Genomic DNA, 16,381 nt, shown 5'->3' on the forward strand with positions numbered 1-16,381 from the left:
TACGCAAAATGTTTCTTCTTACATCATGGCCTGCTAAGTGGTTACTTCACTGGGGAAAGGCTAAGAGAGTTTGATACTGGCATATGGGAGCACATTATGTTCAAAGTCCATATGCAATTCACATTTTCAGCCAAGATTTATCTGCATTTTACCATAAGAAAATGTACTTAGACTGCATATCAATATTTTATCTTGGCTTTACTATAACAGATTGAAATAAAAGAAATACATTATAATAAAGGAGTACTTGGTAAGCTTTATATTTGTGGATATCACTTCCACTCATTTGCATTTGTCCCAGTTCACACTTCTGCCATAAAAACATTATTATATCAGCAAGTATTTCTTTGTCAGGTTGGATATTCTGGAAAGAAAAAAGAATATAACTGTAGAAACAGGTATGTGTATAAACATTCTAAAATCACTCAGTACATACAACAGTCTTAATATTTTTCAAATTAAAGAAAGAAATCATTATCGTATTTATCTTTCTTATAAGGGAAGACAATATTTTGAAAGCTTAAGTAATATTTTTTCTTAAGTAATTTCTGGTAGATCTCCCAAGATTCTCTTCTTCCAGCAATACAAATGGGTTTAGAGGTAGGGGTTCTTTAATTCCATTTTTTTATTATCAAGCTCTTAAAAGTAACACAGACAAGGAAAACTATGGGATGAAAATTACATGATAGAGACAAAAAAATTAACTATTGGTGAAATGTTACAATAATTGATTCATTCTAAGGGAACCAAGTAATGAAATCTAACAGTTTTCTTTTTTATTACAGAATCTAAATATTTGCAGAAGAAGACCTAAGTTAGTAGATTTAGTTTTGCATTGACAAAACACTTCCATGGATTGTTTGTGCATCTCAGATGAGGGAGAAGAACAATTTAAACAACTAGAAAAAAGGCTGGAGTGGAATATCTAACAACTGAAAGAGATTGTAAAACACATCTGCATCTTGTGAAGAGAATAATTAACAAAGTCAATATTATATTTGGTTAATCTCCTAATTAATGTCTTTTAAATGGTAATCAAGTCTGATTGCACTGTTTTAAACATTTTAGGAACAGTGATTAAGGACACATCTTCACCACTATTTATACCAGAGTTGGACTAGTATCTCAGGTGCAGTGAAACTCTAGCCTGCTATATCCATACTATTTGTACACTCCTCTGTGCATGAGCATAAGATTTCAGGGATATTGATATTGAAGATTGAGGAGAGAAAAAGAGAGAAAAAGAAATAAATCAAGATTACTTTTGACACTCATTTAATGGCAGCAAACTCTTAGATTGGTTCAGCTATATCATGAAACTTCACCATCAGAGAAATCTCTGTCAGGGAGAATTTGTCTTTCTTCCCTGGACAGATTAGATATTGAGGAGATTTGTGGGAAAATGTTGAAGAATGAGAAGAGTTTAAATCCAGGTAACCTGCTTCCATGATACAGTGGCCAGGTAAAAATCCTGACAAATCATGCTATCTAAAGATATAACTTTCATAGGTGAGACATGACTATGACTATTTAGACTAAAAATATTTCACTAAAGCTAAAAACGTGTGTGCCACAGTTACAACCAAAGTGAGCTAGTATTCAAATTATATCTAAAATAATTTTTTCAGTTAAGACATTTGTCACGTTTGCAGATCAGGAAAAAAAAAAATCATTAGTCTTTTGGATCAAAAACTATTTTCATGTAACTGCTAGTGAAGACTACTTTTTTTTCCCCTCACAGCAGCAGATTAAGGGAAATCTCAGTTTAAGCAAGTAACCTAAAAGTGGTTATTCTGGGAATAAACCAACAGATATATAATGAGATTATCCTACAGTAGAGAATTCACAGAAAGTCCAATGTTCTTTGCTTTTGTTGTTGCTGCTGCTTGCTTTTGTTCTTGCTGTGAGAATTTACCTTAAATTGCAAGCATACTGCTGCTATAAAGGTATTACCATTCCTTAGGATAACTGCTCCCATTTCTATAAATATTGCAGAAGTGTTCTCTACAGATTAGCATTTGCCCACCTATCTCTAATATACTTAAAGAAACTTGATCTCTGCTTGATCAGCTGAAACATGTAATTAGTCTTATGGCCTTCCAAATAGATTTAATATTCATTAGATACTTATAAAGTATCCTGATTACATAACACTAATAAAAAAAAAAAAGTGTTTTTTTTTAATCACAAATTTATCACATTTATCACATTTATTACATTTTTTTCATTTTTATATTCTTGCAATTTATTGATCATGCAATTGATTCCTTTAGTTTTCAATTATATGCATTCATTACCGATTAAGTAATTCATTGAGAAGAAATGTCTTTAATTCTATTATTACCTGCTCAGATGTTGAGACATAGGTAAACACTGTTGTTGCCAAAATGATAAGATCATGAGAAGGCTCTCCACACTTTAAGGTACCCTCTACATTCAGTGATTATTTAAAAAAAAAGAAAAAAGAAGGAAAGGCAACATGTTATTTCTAGTTACAAATATATATATTAAAAGCTAGGAATGACCCATTTATGTTAGCAGATAATATGGTCTAAGAAAGAATAAATACAAAGAGGGCAGATGTCTCAAAGTTTATTAACTTCTGTGAAAAGTAAGGATTTCTGGTTTTCAAGATATTTGCAGCTATTTGGAATGTCATAGATTTAAACTACAGTTACTACAACAAGTTTTTCTTGTTTCAATGCTATAAAAACAAACTAACACACATTTTTCCCTGAAAATCCATCTGAAAACATCCATTCTTGTTACATCTTTGCATATAACTTGGTGCATGTTTAACACACATCATGCATTTCCATACTTGAGGTAAATGGTATAAAGTCATGTTTTGGTAAATGAAAACCAGACAAAATTCAATAGATGGTAGTTTCTCGATTGCTAGTTTTTGTCATAGACCACTGCATGGACCATATTTCATAGTTTTTAAATCAGAAAATTCCTTGCTGCAGTAGTATTTTTAATGCAAAGACAGCTACAACTGAACAACACTCACTTCTAAATGTCTGCTTCTTTTCAGAATCATGAAGCACCACAGCTTCTTTGGTATTATTTTCACTAATAGAAAAACCATGTGTATCTTTTCTTGGAAACAGTAAAGGTTGCATCAGTGTAAGAAGTTTGAGATCCATTTCAGCTTTCTTCCAAGTTGGGTCATCTTGAGCCTAATTGAGAGAAAAAAAACAATAGAAATTTGTCTTAAAAGCACATGCTTTGAATACTCTTCCTTACCCTCATGGGAAAACACTACGTAAAGAGTGTCTGAATAGAATGCCTAGATTACCTGAAGAAAATTAACAACAAGTTCAGCAGCAGAATCAAACACATCCCACTCTTCATAGCTGAAAGCTAGTTTTACGAATTTCACTGCAGCATCTCCAGACACTGCTTTTTCTCCTGTAGTGATAACAAAAATATTTTCTCTGTTTTCTATACATATATATTTAGAAGTTTAATTTAATAATTTGAGTATTGATAAGTACAAAGATAAAAATCCACATCTGCTTTTGAACAGTCAGCATAATCTAGAATTATGTTTTAATACCTGTACATGATACAATACCTTGATTATTTTGCTGTAATGCTTACATTAATGACACACAATGTCTTGTTACATTCTGAAGAGGTAACATCAGTACTATTACTGATTTTAACATATCTGTGTAGAGAATATAATGGATCTTCCCCTTTCTATTGCAGAAAGAGCTTAAATCTATGTATCACCCCATAATGATCCCTCTTACCAGAAATTTAGTTTAAAAAAATTACCCAGAAACGTGAAAATTTTATTACAAGATAGGAGAGCATTATTATTGTATCAGAAAAATATGTATGTACACATACAAAGTCTGCTTTCTCACCCTTAAAGTTTATCCAGATCTTCCTGGATTTCCTGGTCCTTGGAATGCTAAGCATCTTAGCTAATATATTCAGTAGTGTTCTGCAGTACTAAGAATACGCCACTGTCATAGGCATATCACCTGGGCACATGGTCACTCAGTCAAAAAATGTTAGCTATGTTAACTTAGTAACAGATAGCTGTTGTTTTCCAAAGCAGCACAGTGATTGGCCCAAGAATGTGAACAAGCTTTTAACAGCCCGTCTGTTACTGCATCCGACTTCTCTTCCACAAGAGTATACCAATATACTAGGGCATCACTGCAGAACTTGGCCTTTGAATGATTGTTTAGGGACATTAAAATATCTACATGAAGTGCTGTGCTGAACAGAATGTGATTACAATGTCCATATACTACTATATGCTATTTAAATAATACTTGTGTTAAGAAAATCTTAATGACATTTGTACATTGTCTCTTTTGACTGCTTTAACATTATATGTATAAACAAACATATCTCATGCAAAGAAAACAAATTTTGCAGTCACTTTATGCATAGAACTGCTACTAATATGAAAATTAATTCTGCTCACCAAGCACATCCATCACTGGATACAGAATCCTATGAAAATTCAAAATAATTTTACCTGTTAGTATTAACTGCAGAAGGGTTGATGATGCATTAATTATACCAAAATGATCAGTGCAATGACTTTCTTGAATTCCAGTATTGCTCACTCCACCTTTAATATAGACAATTTGTTAAATTTGTTAATTTGTTATTTTACTTATTAGAGTCTAATTAGCTAGTAATCATATCAAAACAATGGGATTTTGAAATGCATTTAGTGTCTCTATATTCTTTTACTAAATATCTCTATATCTATGGCTACATTCAGTCCAGAGCCCAGAAAAAGAAGTTTGGATGGAATCATCAAGTCCAATGTTTTTAAATCTGAATTTGAGTAATTTTTTAAAAATACATGAAACACCATGGTATGTTCACCTGGCCTGGCTTCCAGACCCCCACCCAGCTCAACAGGACTGGAGGAGAAAATAAGATGGAAAAGCTCATGGGTTGAGATAAAAACAGTTTAATAAGAAAAGCAAAAGCTGCATGCAAGAAAAAACAAACAAAAAAAAATCACACACCAAAAGAAACCAAAATAAAAAGAAACAAAAGAATTTATTCACTAGTTCCCATAGGCAGGGAGATATCCAGCCACTTCCTGGAAAGCAGGGCCTCAGAATGTGTAGCAGTTGTTTAGGAAGACAAATGCCACAATCACTAATGCTCTGAGTTTTTATTGCTGAGCATGGTGTCATATGGTATGGAAAAGCCATTTGCTGAGTTCAGATCAGCTGTCCCAGCTCTGTCTTCTCTCAGCCTCCTGTACACCTTCAGCCTACTGGCCTTTGGGGGAAGGGAGTTGGAGAGACAGCCTTACAAGCACTGGCATAGATTTTTACTGATACAATAGACCACAGAGATAAACATAGATTTTTATCTTAAATTTTATGCTGATAAAACAGATTGCCTGCTTTTACAGGTGCTACTGCTACAAATTAAATATATGCCTTCAGGCAAGTTCCTACTTTCTTATAAAAGAAAAAAATAATAATAATATGAAGGTCTGGGCTCCTCACTAACACTCTTTTTTGCTTCTTTATGTAGTTACCTGAGAGGATCTCCAGGCCTGCAAAGAAAAGCTCTGAAATGACATTGCGAATTTCAATTTCATCAGAAACAGGTGGATCAGGGTGCAGCACATGCCTGCTACTATCAGACAGAGCTTCTAGGATGGCAAGGAACTGAGCTGCAACACCATCAAACATTTCTGTCAGCAGCCTTTCGGTAGTAGTGCGAGGCCATTGCAACTAAATAAGAAAAGGTAATGTAAGCTTTGTAATATCTATACTGAGTTACAATAAAGCAAGATTTCTTTCAAAACAGTTCTCCATCAGAAAGTAAGTACATGTTTAAAACAGAAAATAATATACTGTAAAAGATATTGTTATGAATCTCATGATTCAAAGGCATAGTAAAGCCTCATACTAAGTATGTACAGTACTTAAGAAGTGCCGTGATTTCATAACAACCAGACGCATTGCTGCATGATATTTTACTTCGAAAACAACACAATAGAAATCATGACTGAGAGTATTAAGGCCATGTAGATTAAAGCCACTCATGTCTCTCCTTATACTGACACAGATTTGACTATAAGAGATACTTTGTGGAAAATCAGAGAAAGATTAGGATGTTCACCGCTGCAGTGAAAGTAAAACACTATTATATTCTCTCACTTGCACATTTCCTCAAGTAGTAAGACAAAATTACAAGGTAGAAATTTCAGAGATCTATATGAAAAAATATTTTCAAATTTTATTTCAGTGTTCTGTTTATATGGTAACATAACCATAAATAAAATAAAGACATAAAGAAAATCAAAGACACAATACTTTAAAATGTTGCTCATAATCCATCAACATTTCAGTTCTATTTACTTGCCATTTTCCTAAATGAAAACACTTTCAATCAGTTTCTAAGCACATTTATCTAGTCAGAAATTTGGAAATTTCCTTCTTACTTTGCTGGATCCCCATCCTTTATTTCAGCTTCCAAATTAATACTTACAGACAAGTTCAGATATGCACCTGATGTAAAAAAAGGGCTGATCCATTCAATATCAGACAGTACTGGGAGTATTGGAAATAAAGGGTTATTTTTTGTTTCAAATAGCTTACATAATGAGCGAGCCTCATCAATACTAAAATTACCTGTCTTCTCCAAAGACAGAACAACTATTTCTGCTGAGAATATAGTCAAACACAAAAGACAAGTTAATATTGTATACCGATGGACAAGCTAATCCTGAAAACCATTTTGAGGTACCTGAAGGACAACAAAACCATCAGAAGTAGTCAACATGCATTCACAAAGAGGAAGGCATGCATGACCAACGTGATACACTTCTATGTTAAAATGACTTGCCTGGTAGAGGAGAATGGTAGATGTGGGCTACATATACTTCACTAAGGCCTTTGCCACTGTCCCCCATAATGCTCACCAAGTGTGTAGACACAAAGCTGGGAGAAGTGGCTGATGGTTATGCTGCCATCCAGAGGGACTTTGACAGGTTGATAGGAAATTCATGATCTTCAACAAGGAAAAGTGCAAAGTCCTGAATTTAGGAAGAAATAAGTTCATGCACTAGTACATGCTTGGGGGCCATGCAGATGGAAAATAGCTTGGCTGGAAAGGACTTGAGGGTCCTGGTGGACAACAAGGTGAACATGAGTCAGCAATGTGCCTTTGCAGCCAAGGCGTCTGACAGTATTTTGGGCTGCATTAGGCAAAGTATTGCTAGCAGGTCAAGGGAGCAAATCCTTCTCTTCCACTGGTGAGGCCACACCTGGAATACCATGTATAGCTCTGGGCTCCCTGGTGAGAGACATGGATACACCAGGAAAGAGTGAAATGAAAGGCCTCAGAGATGTTTAAGGGACCGAAATCTCTCCCTTATGAAGAAAGGCCAAGAGTACTGTGACTGTTCAGCCTGGAGAAAAGAAGGCTTACCAGGATCTCATCAGTATATATATATGTACCTCAAAGGAGGGTGCAAAGAAGATGGAGCTAGGCTCTTTTCAGTGGTGCCCAGTGATAGGAGCAGAGGCAATGGGCAGAAACTCAAACATCTGATGTTTAGAGTGAACCTCAAGAAACTGTTCTTCACTTTGAGGGTGACTAAGCATGGGTACAACTTGCCCAGAGACGTTTTAGAGTCTCCATCCTTGGAGATATTCAAAAGTCAACTAGACTTGGCCCTGGACAACCATCTCTATGTGATCCAACTTAAGTAGAGAGGTTGGACCAGATGACCGACAGAGGTCCCTTCCAACTTCAACTATTTTGTGATTCTGTGATGCACATTCTCCCAGCAAAATAACTGCAAACCAATTTTTTTCATAAATCCTCATAACAATGTTTGCAAACTAAAAAAATTTCAAAACAATCCACACTCTTTTAAAAATATTTTGTCTCATTGTATTCAATATATCTTTTCCCTCACACTGCAGATTTGTTTTTAGAACCTAATCTAGGAATCACATCTACGCAAGCAGAAAGCAATATATATCACATTTATTCCAGGACAGGGTAAGCACAAATCGCAGGTTTTGTTTAAATACCTTTGTTGAAATGCAGAGTACAATGGGCATGTAATTTACTAATACTAATATTTTTGCATAAGCATTGTATTGTCATGTTTAAAAAACATTGCACTGCTACAGAAGAACGTCTAAGTGAAAGCTAATTTAAACTAAATATCTTTGCCTATCCTGTTTTCATTTTTCAAGGTGATTTAAGTACAAAAGCAAATTCCATTGCATACACTCTAGAAGAGAAAGAAGAGCTTTAATTCTTTGCTAATCCAAGCAGAATGTCCTCTATAACATGCTGGACTGAGCTATAAACACAAACATTCTACCTGTTCTACTACATTGTACACATTCTATAACCAAAAAAGGAAATTGCTTTGAAAGATAAAATATTAGGCAAAAATAAATGTTCCATTTTTTCACATTTGCTTGCCTCTTTTAATACACATACAAAATATTTTGAAATAATTGTTTAAATCGAGCTTTCAGATTTCATATCATTCAACAATTGTAAAACTACAAAGGACATGCAGAAACAAATATGAAAATTCAATACAATTCTTCCTTAAAAAAACGTAATTAAAACTGTTGCAACACATTTTAGAAGAAAAATATTTTGGTGGGGAAGTTATGAACACTGTAATTTCTAACAATTTCTTTCTAACTTCAAGTATTCAATTTTGTCAGAAAGTGAGACACTGCAGAACAAAATCAATTACTGAAGATTTTTCAGGCTTCTGGAGATATATGAGATTCCTGCTATGTGACAAACATAGGATGCTAGTAACATGACAAGTGTCTGATGATTAAATACCCTATTTGAAAGCATGATGAGTTCATAATATTCTAATTTCAGCAAGACTTTTTGATGATCATCATTCAGAAGTACTTCAGTCTTACAGAATCAATTTGCCTTAAGAAAGTTGACTAGTACCTTTATATGTGTAAACCACACATACTTAAATATGTTGAGGTTTAGGCCCTATTTTGGATAATGGGAAAGTTCCAGTAAATGAGGTTTGGAACAGATTGATTGTGCTGTCCACACAGCTGTTTAATATTCATTACAATTCAAGTCAATGATTTGAAACTGAAGTATCAGAGAATCTTTTATAAAGCTTTGATGAATAAATTATGTAACAAAAGCGTTTCATGCAATCAGATCACATCTGTAACATATTGGTATAGCTTCATTATAATTTTACTATTAACCATAAGCAGTTAAAGTGAGCAATTTCAGTTGTTCTTGATAAGTCTTTCTGATGCAGTCAATTTTCATTAAAAAACCCAATATAATATAGACTAATGGCAAAGAAATAATAAAAATTACATAAATATTAAAAAATATTTCAGACAGAAAATACATCATTCTTATTTCAAATTATTTGGCTTTTACCTTACCTACTGCAGTACATGTTTTTAAGTGTAGCTTATCCCAAAATATTTTATGAACAAATTAGATAACTATGAATAAAATACACAGATTTAGCCTATTCATTCAGCTCTGAGTGTTTGAATCTGTTCTCAAACAAAATCACATAAACTGTGGCTAAAAAGATGTCACTTTGTAATATCTCTTTCCATCTTTCAAAAATGCAAAGATTCTTCAGTTTTGCCATTATATTAGGAGGTACATATGTAAAAGATCTACATCTACATCACGAGAATTAGAGCATGATGGCATTTCAGTTCAAGGAGACGATGAGAAACTCGAGGAAGTAGTTCTACTGGGAGAAGTGCCAAGCTCTGCATTTGGGGAGGAATGCATGTGTACAGACTGGAAACTAACTTTCAGAAGAGCAGCGCTGCCAAAAAAGACCTAGTTGTTAAACTTGAGCCAGCAGTGTTGTCTTGTCTTGAAGAAGACAACCTGCAGTCTGGCTTACTTTCTCCCCTTACTTGGAATTCATGAGGCTCCACCAAAAGTACTACGACCACTTTTGATCCTAAGATAGATAGGGTCTCATGGAGATCCACTAAGATTACTGGGGCATAAAATATAAAATAATAGGCTTGAAGAAGCCTTAGTATGGCAAAGAGCAAGCTAATAGGTGACTTAATAGCTGCCCATGATTACTTGAAGAAGACACTTAAAAGAAGTCAAACTCTTCTGAGAAGAAACAGATAGTATAACAAGGAGTAATGACCATAGCTTCAACTTTGGAGGACTGGACTTGATGACTCCACTTCAGGTGATTTTTAATGTACCAGGGATGACATGCACACTGGACACTAGGAAAATTATGTTAATTAGGAGGGTAGGGCAGTATTGTAAGAAGTTACCCAGAATGACTAGAGAATGTCCTTCATTGAAGGTTTTGAAGATAAAGTCATAGCTGATCAGACCTATCATTGGCAAAAGTCATGCTTCAAGTCAGAGGCAGGTATAAATGACTTCCAAAAGTCCCATGCAACCATTGTTTTTTCAATGATAGTGCAGTAACAGTAATTCTTTATATTGCAATATTTGCAAAAGAAAATAATTTGCTCCTTAAAATCAAACTGTCTGTATTAATATCTCCATCAGCTAAGAGTATCCCACAGAATAATATTTCTATAGAATCACAGAATCGTAGTGTTGGAAGGGACCTTTAAAGATCATCCAGTCCAACCCCCCTGCAGAAGCAGGTCAACCTAGATCAGGTCACATAGGAACATGTCCAGGCGGGTCTTGAAGATCTCCAAGGAAGGAGACTCCACAACCCCTCTGTGAGGTTCCACTGCTGTTCCACTGCCTGTTCCACTGCTCCGTCACCCCCACAGTAAAATAGTTTTTTCTTATATTTAAATGGAACTTTTTGTGCTTCAGCTTCATCCCATTACCCCTTGTCCTGTTGTAGATACCTTGTCCTAATGCTAGATTATCACAATAGCATGTCACAGTGCAAAGAGATTGTGACCTTTTACTTACATGGGTACAAAGCATCTCAATGAACATGCAATATTACACAGTAAAAGAGTGTGGTTTTGAGAGCTTGCTGATCAGTACTTTCAGTTGCTTATCTCTGTCAGCTTCCTAGGGAATACTGTAGGAATTAAATTTAAATCACAGTTGCAAATAGTAGGAAAGCAGAAAAATCATTCATCCACCACAAAAGGAATAACCAGTCAGACAGATGGATCTTCCTTTGCACAGTGAAACCAAAATAAGAAATTTCTATTCTATCAGTGCAAAACTTTCTCCTTGTAAATAGCACCATATCTCTTAAGCAGAATTATATCATATAGTCATCACATGCAAATAGTAAATAAAAAGAAGGATTATACAAAATATTACACTTACATTTTGTGCTTCTTTCAGGCTAACCCTCAACTTAGGCCGAAAGGAGCTTTTTGGTTTTCTCCTAGATTCATATACTGCTCTCTTGAAAATCATTACTGACATCTGAAACAAAATAAAAAATATAAAACTGTTTTGTGTTCTATTAATAGATGTTGTAATCACTTTACCTGTTTATAATGAACTGCAGAATAATACCTTTAGAGTGGCTTCTCTAAAAATCATTTTTGCCTCTGAATTTTCCAGTGAAGAACTGCTATTTTCTAGTTGCTTCAGTTCATCAATTTTAATCAGACCACGGCGAGCAAATATCTGTCCAGAGTATAAAAAAATATATATATATACACTTTGCTTTCATATTCATATTCTGTAGCTCAGTATTTCATCTTAGAATCATACCATTCTTTATTTCAGACAACTGCAAAGAGTTGCAATGAAAGCTCTTGGAAGCATGAACAACCAAAAAAAAAAGTTCTGCAAAATGTTTTTTGAATATATGCATGAAGGCTGACCACTACTAGAAGCCTATGCTAGAAGTCTATGACTACAATGATATTATAAAGTACTATGGCATTTAACTTTGAATTGATTACTCATTTACAGGGGGAAATACACCTTCACTTTGCAGTTCAATTTTGGAATGCAGGCAGAACTCTAAATACATGCAATCTGATAATAAGAAAAAATATTGAAAGAAATATGTATTTCCTATTTGATTGCATCTGAAATGTTACTTATGGTAAATCAGCATACCTCTCCATGAATGCCAGCTTGACAATCAAAATAACACTGAGAAACCGCAGTATATAGAGTGGCTCTCCATGTCAAATAATGTACAGATAAGAGTGGAATGGATGATTCCATACATACACTGGCCCACAGTAAGTATTCCAGGACCTGTATTGAAGAAATCCAGTTTCAAGCTAAATGCATTTTAATCTACACAAATATGCTCTCCATTACTAAAAAACACATAAAAAGACTTATCTTCTCCTAGTAAGACAAATTAAAAGAGGGGGGAAATAATCATAGAAACTGTATTAATTTTAATATGTTTTACTGACTACAAAGCATTCCTCCTGCATATTAATTGTTTTTTTCTCATCTGAAATTATTGTTAAGAATTATATTTTAACCTGTAAGCTACCTTAACCCCTCCAGTTCACCATAGCCTTGTCATCAGATAGGGGTCCTGCCTTTCTCTCATCTATTCTTATCTTGAAAGTTATCTTTGGTGTCAGCTCCATTGATCATTTCTTTCTAAGTTAGTTTTCAAATTAGGTCAGAAAGCTTATTTGGGTTGCAATGGAGACTTCTTCTTTGGTAATAGCCTGTGCTTAGATTAACTTACAGACATGAAGCTATAACTTGGGTTCTTAACTTTAGGGCCAACATAGTCATTTCAGCAGTCTAATTTTAAGAATTTAAATTTATTTAACTAAATTTATTTAACAATGTATTCCCCTTGCATTCTCTTTGGGCCAGCTGTGCTCTCAGGTACACAAAATACGCACAGCCTTAATCCTAAATTAGATCAACATACAGATTTTCTTTTTGTCTGAATTCAAAGACTCTGAAATACCTACGAATAATTCCTCTCATTCCTGTATAGGAGAAGTCTGACTAGATTAAAAGAGGTGCTAAATCACTTCTGATTTCAATTAAAAATGTTCAAAGAGAAAAAAAAATGTCCTGCTGAGTGAACGACTAAAAAGATAAGAAAATATGGCGAATTAAGGCTGATTTAGACTCTGATAAAATTTTGGGGGGTGGGGGGGGGGAAGACGGAGAAAAATTACATTCATAGTTAAAACAGACAGGGACGAAAGGCTATGTCATTTTTATCAAGTATTACAACTAAAAACCTAGCCACCAGGTGTCAGTACATTTCCGTATTTTAAAAAACAAAAGACCAATTCTTGTGACTTAATAAAGGTGTCCACAAGGGAAAAAAAAGGGCATCTAGAACCCTCTGAAACAGTCGAACCTATCCAATTTCAAAGATCCGCAAGACTTTATGCTGGGCTCTATTCAGCAACTGAGAATGAAGTAGAGTCATAAAGGCATGAAGGCTTAGCCATTATGCAATCTAAACATTTTATTCCCTTGTGACAAAGTGCTACAACCGGCAATGACAATGAAATAGAACAGTCCAGGTACAGTACTATGCAAAACAGGGGTGCATTTTCCAATCTTCTGTAAATTTTTCTCTTGTTTCCATTTATTTTTGCCATACCTTAGAAGATTGACCTATCATCATCAAATGTCTGCATATGGTGTAAATTTGAGTAGTACCTGCAAAAAATAAATTAAAATAAATGAAAAGCAGTTAAGTTCCATAATCCTATATTAATTTTTTTCTGATAATTAACTGAATCTTTTTCTTAATATCTACGTTGTTATTTCCAGAGGCTGAAAAAGAAACTTTAAGAAAGAAACTATAACTACTTTTAAATTTGAAAAGATTAAGCCATAAAATTATTGGGTTATGTTACCTTCAAAAATACCTACACAACGAAGTAGTATAATAAAAGAATGAAATCTTAAAAACTATATAGTTTTTATAAGACTATATAAAATTGTATTAAGTAACTGATAGAGAGAAAAATCTTATTTCTATATACAAATGCCAGCCTATTTTAAATACAAAACAAAACCAAACCAAAAGCCACCATCCTCTTAGATCTTATCTTACATGATTCTTCTAGTCTGTCATGGCACTGTCCTGACAGACAACACTGCTATTATGTGATATTAAGTATGAGAAGTGAAATTAAGAAAATTGATTGTGACTAGAGTTTTCAAGAGCATCAAAGTGACTTACAAATAAAATCCTGTCAAAAATCTACTTAACTTAAGCTATGTCACAGAATTGCTTTTCAAAAATCAGCCTTTAGAAGTATAAAAGACATTGCAGTTCTGGGGGTAAAAAAAAAGTCTATTCTTCTGTCTGGATAAATGTTCAGAAAGGGACACCTGTGGCAGCGGGAGGAATCACGATGTCAACTGTCATAGCTAGAAGGGTGTTATTATCTCAATAAGCAAGCATGAAGCAAGCATTAGGAAGATTTCTTTTCAGTCAAATGTGTAATGAGGCACAAAATCTACTGCCAAAAAAATGCAGAAAAATGCCTAGAAACTGGGGAGAATCTGAGTTATTGCCAATTTCTGATTAGATTAGACTATTGGCTAGGCTTGGTACAGAGAACTGTTCTATCCACAGGCAGTGGGACTTAAGAATGGCAGGTGAGTATATTTTCATTTTAATTCTTTTCCCTAAGAAACAGCCACACAAAAAATATACATGAAATATAAGGACTGAGGTCAACTGGAGTCTCAGCAAAACAAAAAGATAAGAATTTTGACAAATTGTAGCTCAAAGAAAGTAAACTTTCCAAAATTAAATTAAAGCCACATTATCTCATCAATTTATATTGCAACACTTGACCATAGCAGAACAAATTAATAATAGTCATTTGGGCTGCAGCAGGTAGTTGTGGCCGAGTGGTGAAGGCGATGGACTAGAAATCCATTGGGGTTTCCCCGCGCAGGTTCGAATCCTGCCAACTACGGGGCACAGTTGCTTTTTGGGCTGCCTGTGGTAGGACATTCTGCAGTCCTGGGACACTGATCCACCAAAATGGACTCTCCAGCAATGGGACACAGATCCCCTTTGCCTACAGCACTTGTCTCTGCCTTCCCCTAGAAATGCTGGCATGGATGGGGTGCTGCAGCATCTCCTGGGAAAAAGAAAGTCTGAGGGACATATACAGAGAGAGATGCCAGAGAAAGAGAAGGAAGGTGAGAAAGAGAATAGAAAGACAAAAGCCTTTTGCCCAGAAGGTGGTGATCAATGGCACAGTGGCCAGTGGAGTTCCACAGGGATCAGTTCTGGGGCCAGTCTTGTTCAACATCTTCATCAACCACCTGGATGAGGGGACAGAGTGTACCCTCAGCAAGTTCACCGATGACACCAAACTGGGAGGACTGGCTGATTCCCCAGAAGGCTGTGCTGCCATTCAGCAGGATCTCGACTGGCTTGAGAGTTGGGCAGAGAGGAACCTCATGAGGTTCAACAAGGACAAGTGCAAAGTCCTGCATCTGGGAAGGAATAACCCCCTGAACCAGTATAGGCTGAGGGTCGAATTGTTGAAGAGCAGCTCTGCAGAGAGACATCTTTCATACAAGGAAAGGCTGTGGGAATTGGGGTTGTTTAGTCTGGAGGAGATTGATATTTACAAATATCTAATGGGTGAGTGTCAGGAGGCTGGGACATCCCTTTTTTCTATTGTAGCTAGCAACAGGACAAGGAGTAATGGGATAAAGCTGGAACACAAAAAGTTCCACTTAAACATAAGAAAAAACTATTTCACTGTGAGGGTGACGGAGCAGTGGCACAGGCTGCCCAGAGGGGTTGTGGAGTATCCTTGCTTGGAGGTCTTCAAGACTCGCCTAGACATGTTCCTATGTGACCTGATCTAGGTGAACCTGCTTCTACAGGGGGGTTGGACTGGATGATCTCTAAAGGTCCCTTCCAAGTCCTACCATTCTATGATTCTGTAATTCTGTGACTTTTGACTAAATAACTTTGCCTTTAAAAGCAAAAATATACTGTTGTTCTTAAAAATTTTGATATACCATTCTCTAGATATCCAGCTCACAGAAGTTCCATTTTCTTTGGGTTTTTTTGGTAAGTCAAGCATTTACAAGCAGCACATTAAAATCATATCCAGAAATTCAAATTCTTAAATGTCACATGGTATTTTTCAAATAGCTTTATTAGTAACTCTAGCCTTAAAGATCATTTTAAAAACACAAAGAAGAAAGTCAGATAATCAGGTTTTAGATCTGCAATTCCCTTTAAAAAAAAAAAACTAAACAAAAAAACCCACACTCATTAACACATATTACTGATTAAAAAAATGGGGGTTTTTTAACCACAGTTCATTCAAACAATGCCCTTATTATCCTGTTAGATTTAATTTTATTAGTACACTCTAACCAAAGCTACTATGAAAAGCTATTTCTTTTACAACAGTCCACCTGGAAAAAGCTGACTATGTAGGAACTTAAATTTTAAAGT

At 35.1% G+C, this 16,381-nt stretch overlaps 1 protein-coding gene and 1 non-coding gene across 2 annotated transcripts in view; one reads left to right on the forward strand and one right to left on the reverse strand.

The window, feature by feature from the left end:
* Nucleotides 1–16,381, reverse strand: part of CFAP54 (cilia and flagella associated protein 54) — a 114,228-nt gene that overhangs the window by 84,340 nt on the left and 13,507 nt on the right. Inside the window, 10 exon segments of the mRNA XM_062015995.1 lie at nucleotides 248–364; nucleotides 2,345–2,430; nucleotides 3,008–3,182; nucleotides 3,302–3,414; nucleotides 4,505–4,600; nucleotides 5,537–5,735; nucleotides 11,302–11,403; nucleotides 11,497–11,610; nucleotides 12,052–12,195; nucleotides 13,535–13,593. Coding sequence (XP_061871979.1) covers nucleotides 248–364; nucleotides 2,345–2,430; nucleotides 3,008–3,182; nucleotides 3,302–3,414; nucleotides 4,505–4,600; nucleotides 5,537–5,735; nucleotides 11,302–11,403; nucleotides 11,497–11,610; nucleotides 12,052–12,195; nucleotides 13,535–13,593 — 1,205 coding nt within the window.
* TRNAS-AGA (transfer RNA serine (anticodon AGA)) lies at nucleotides 14,789–14,870 on the forward strand. Its single transcript has one exon. It is a non-coding gene; the product is annotated as a tRNA-Ser (tRNA).

Source organism: Colius striatus, chromosome 1 (genome assembly GCF_028858725.1).
Source record: "Colius striatus isolate bColStr4 chromosome 1, bColStr4.1.hap1, whole genome shotgun sequence".
Taxonomy (NCBI): domain Eukaryota; kingdom Metazoa; phylum Chordata; class Aves; order Coliiformes; family Coliidae; genus Colius; species Colius striatus.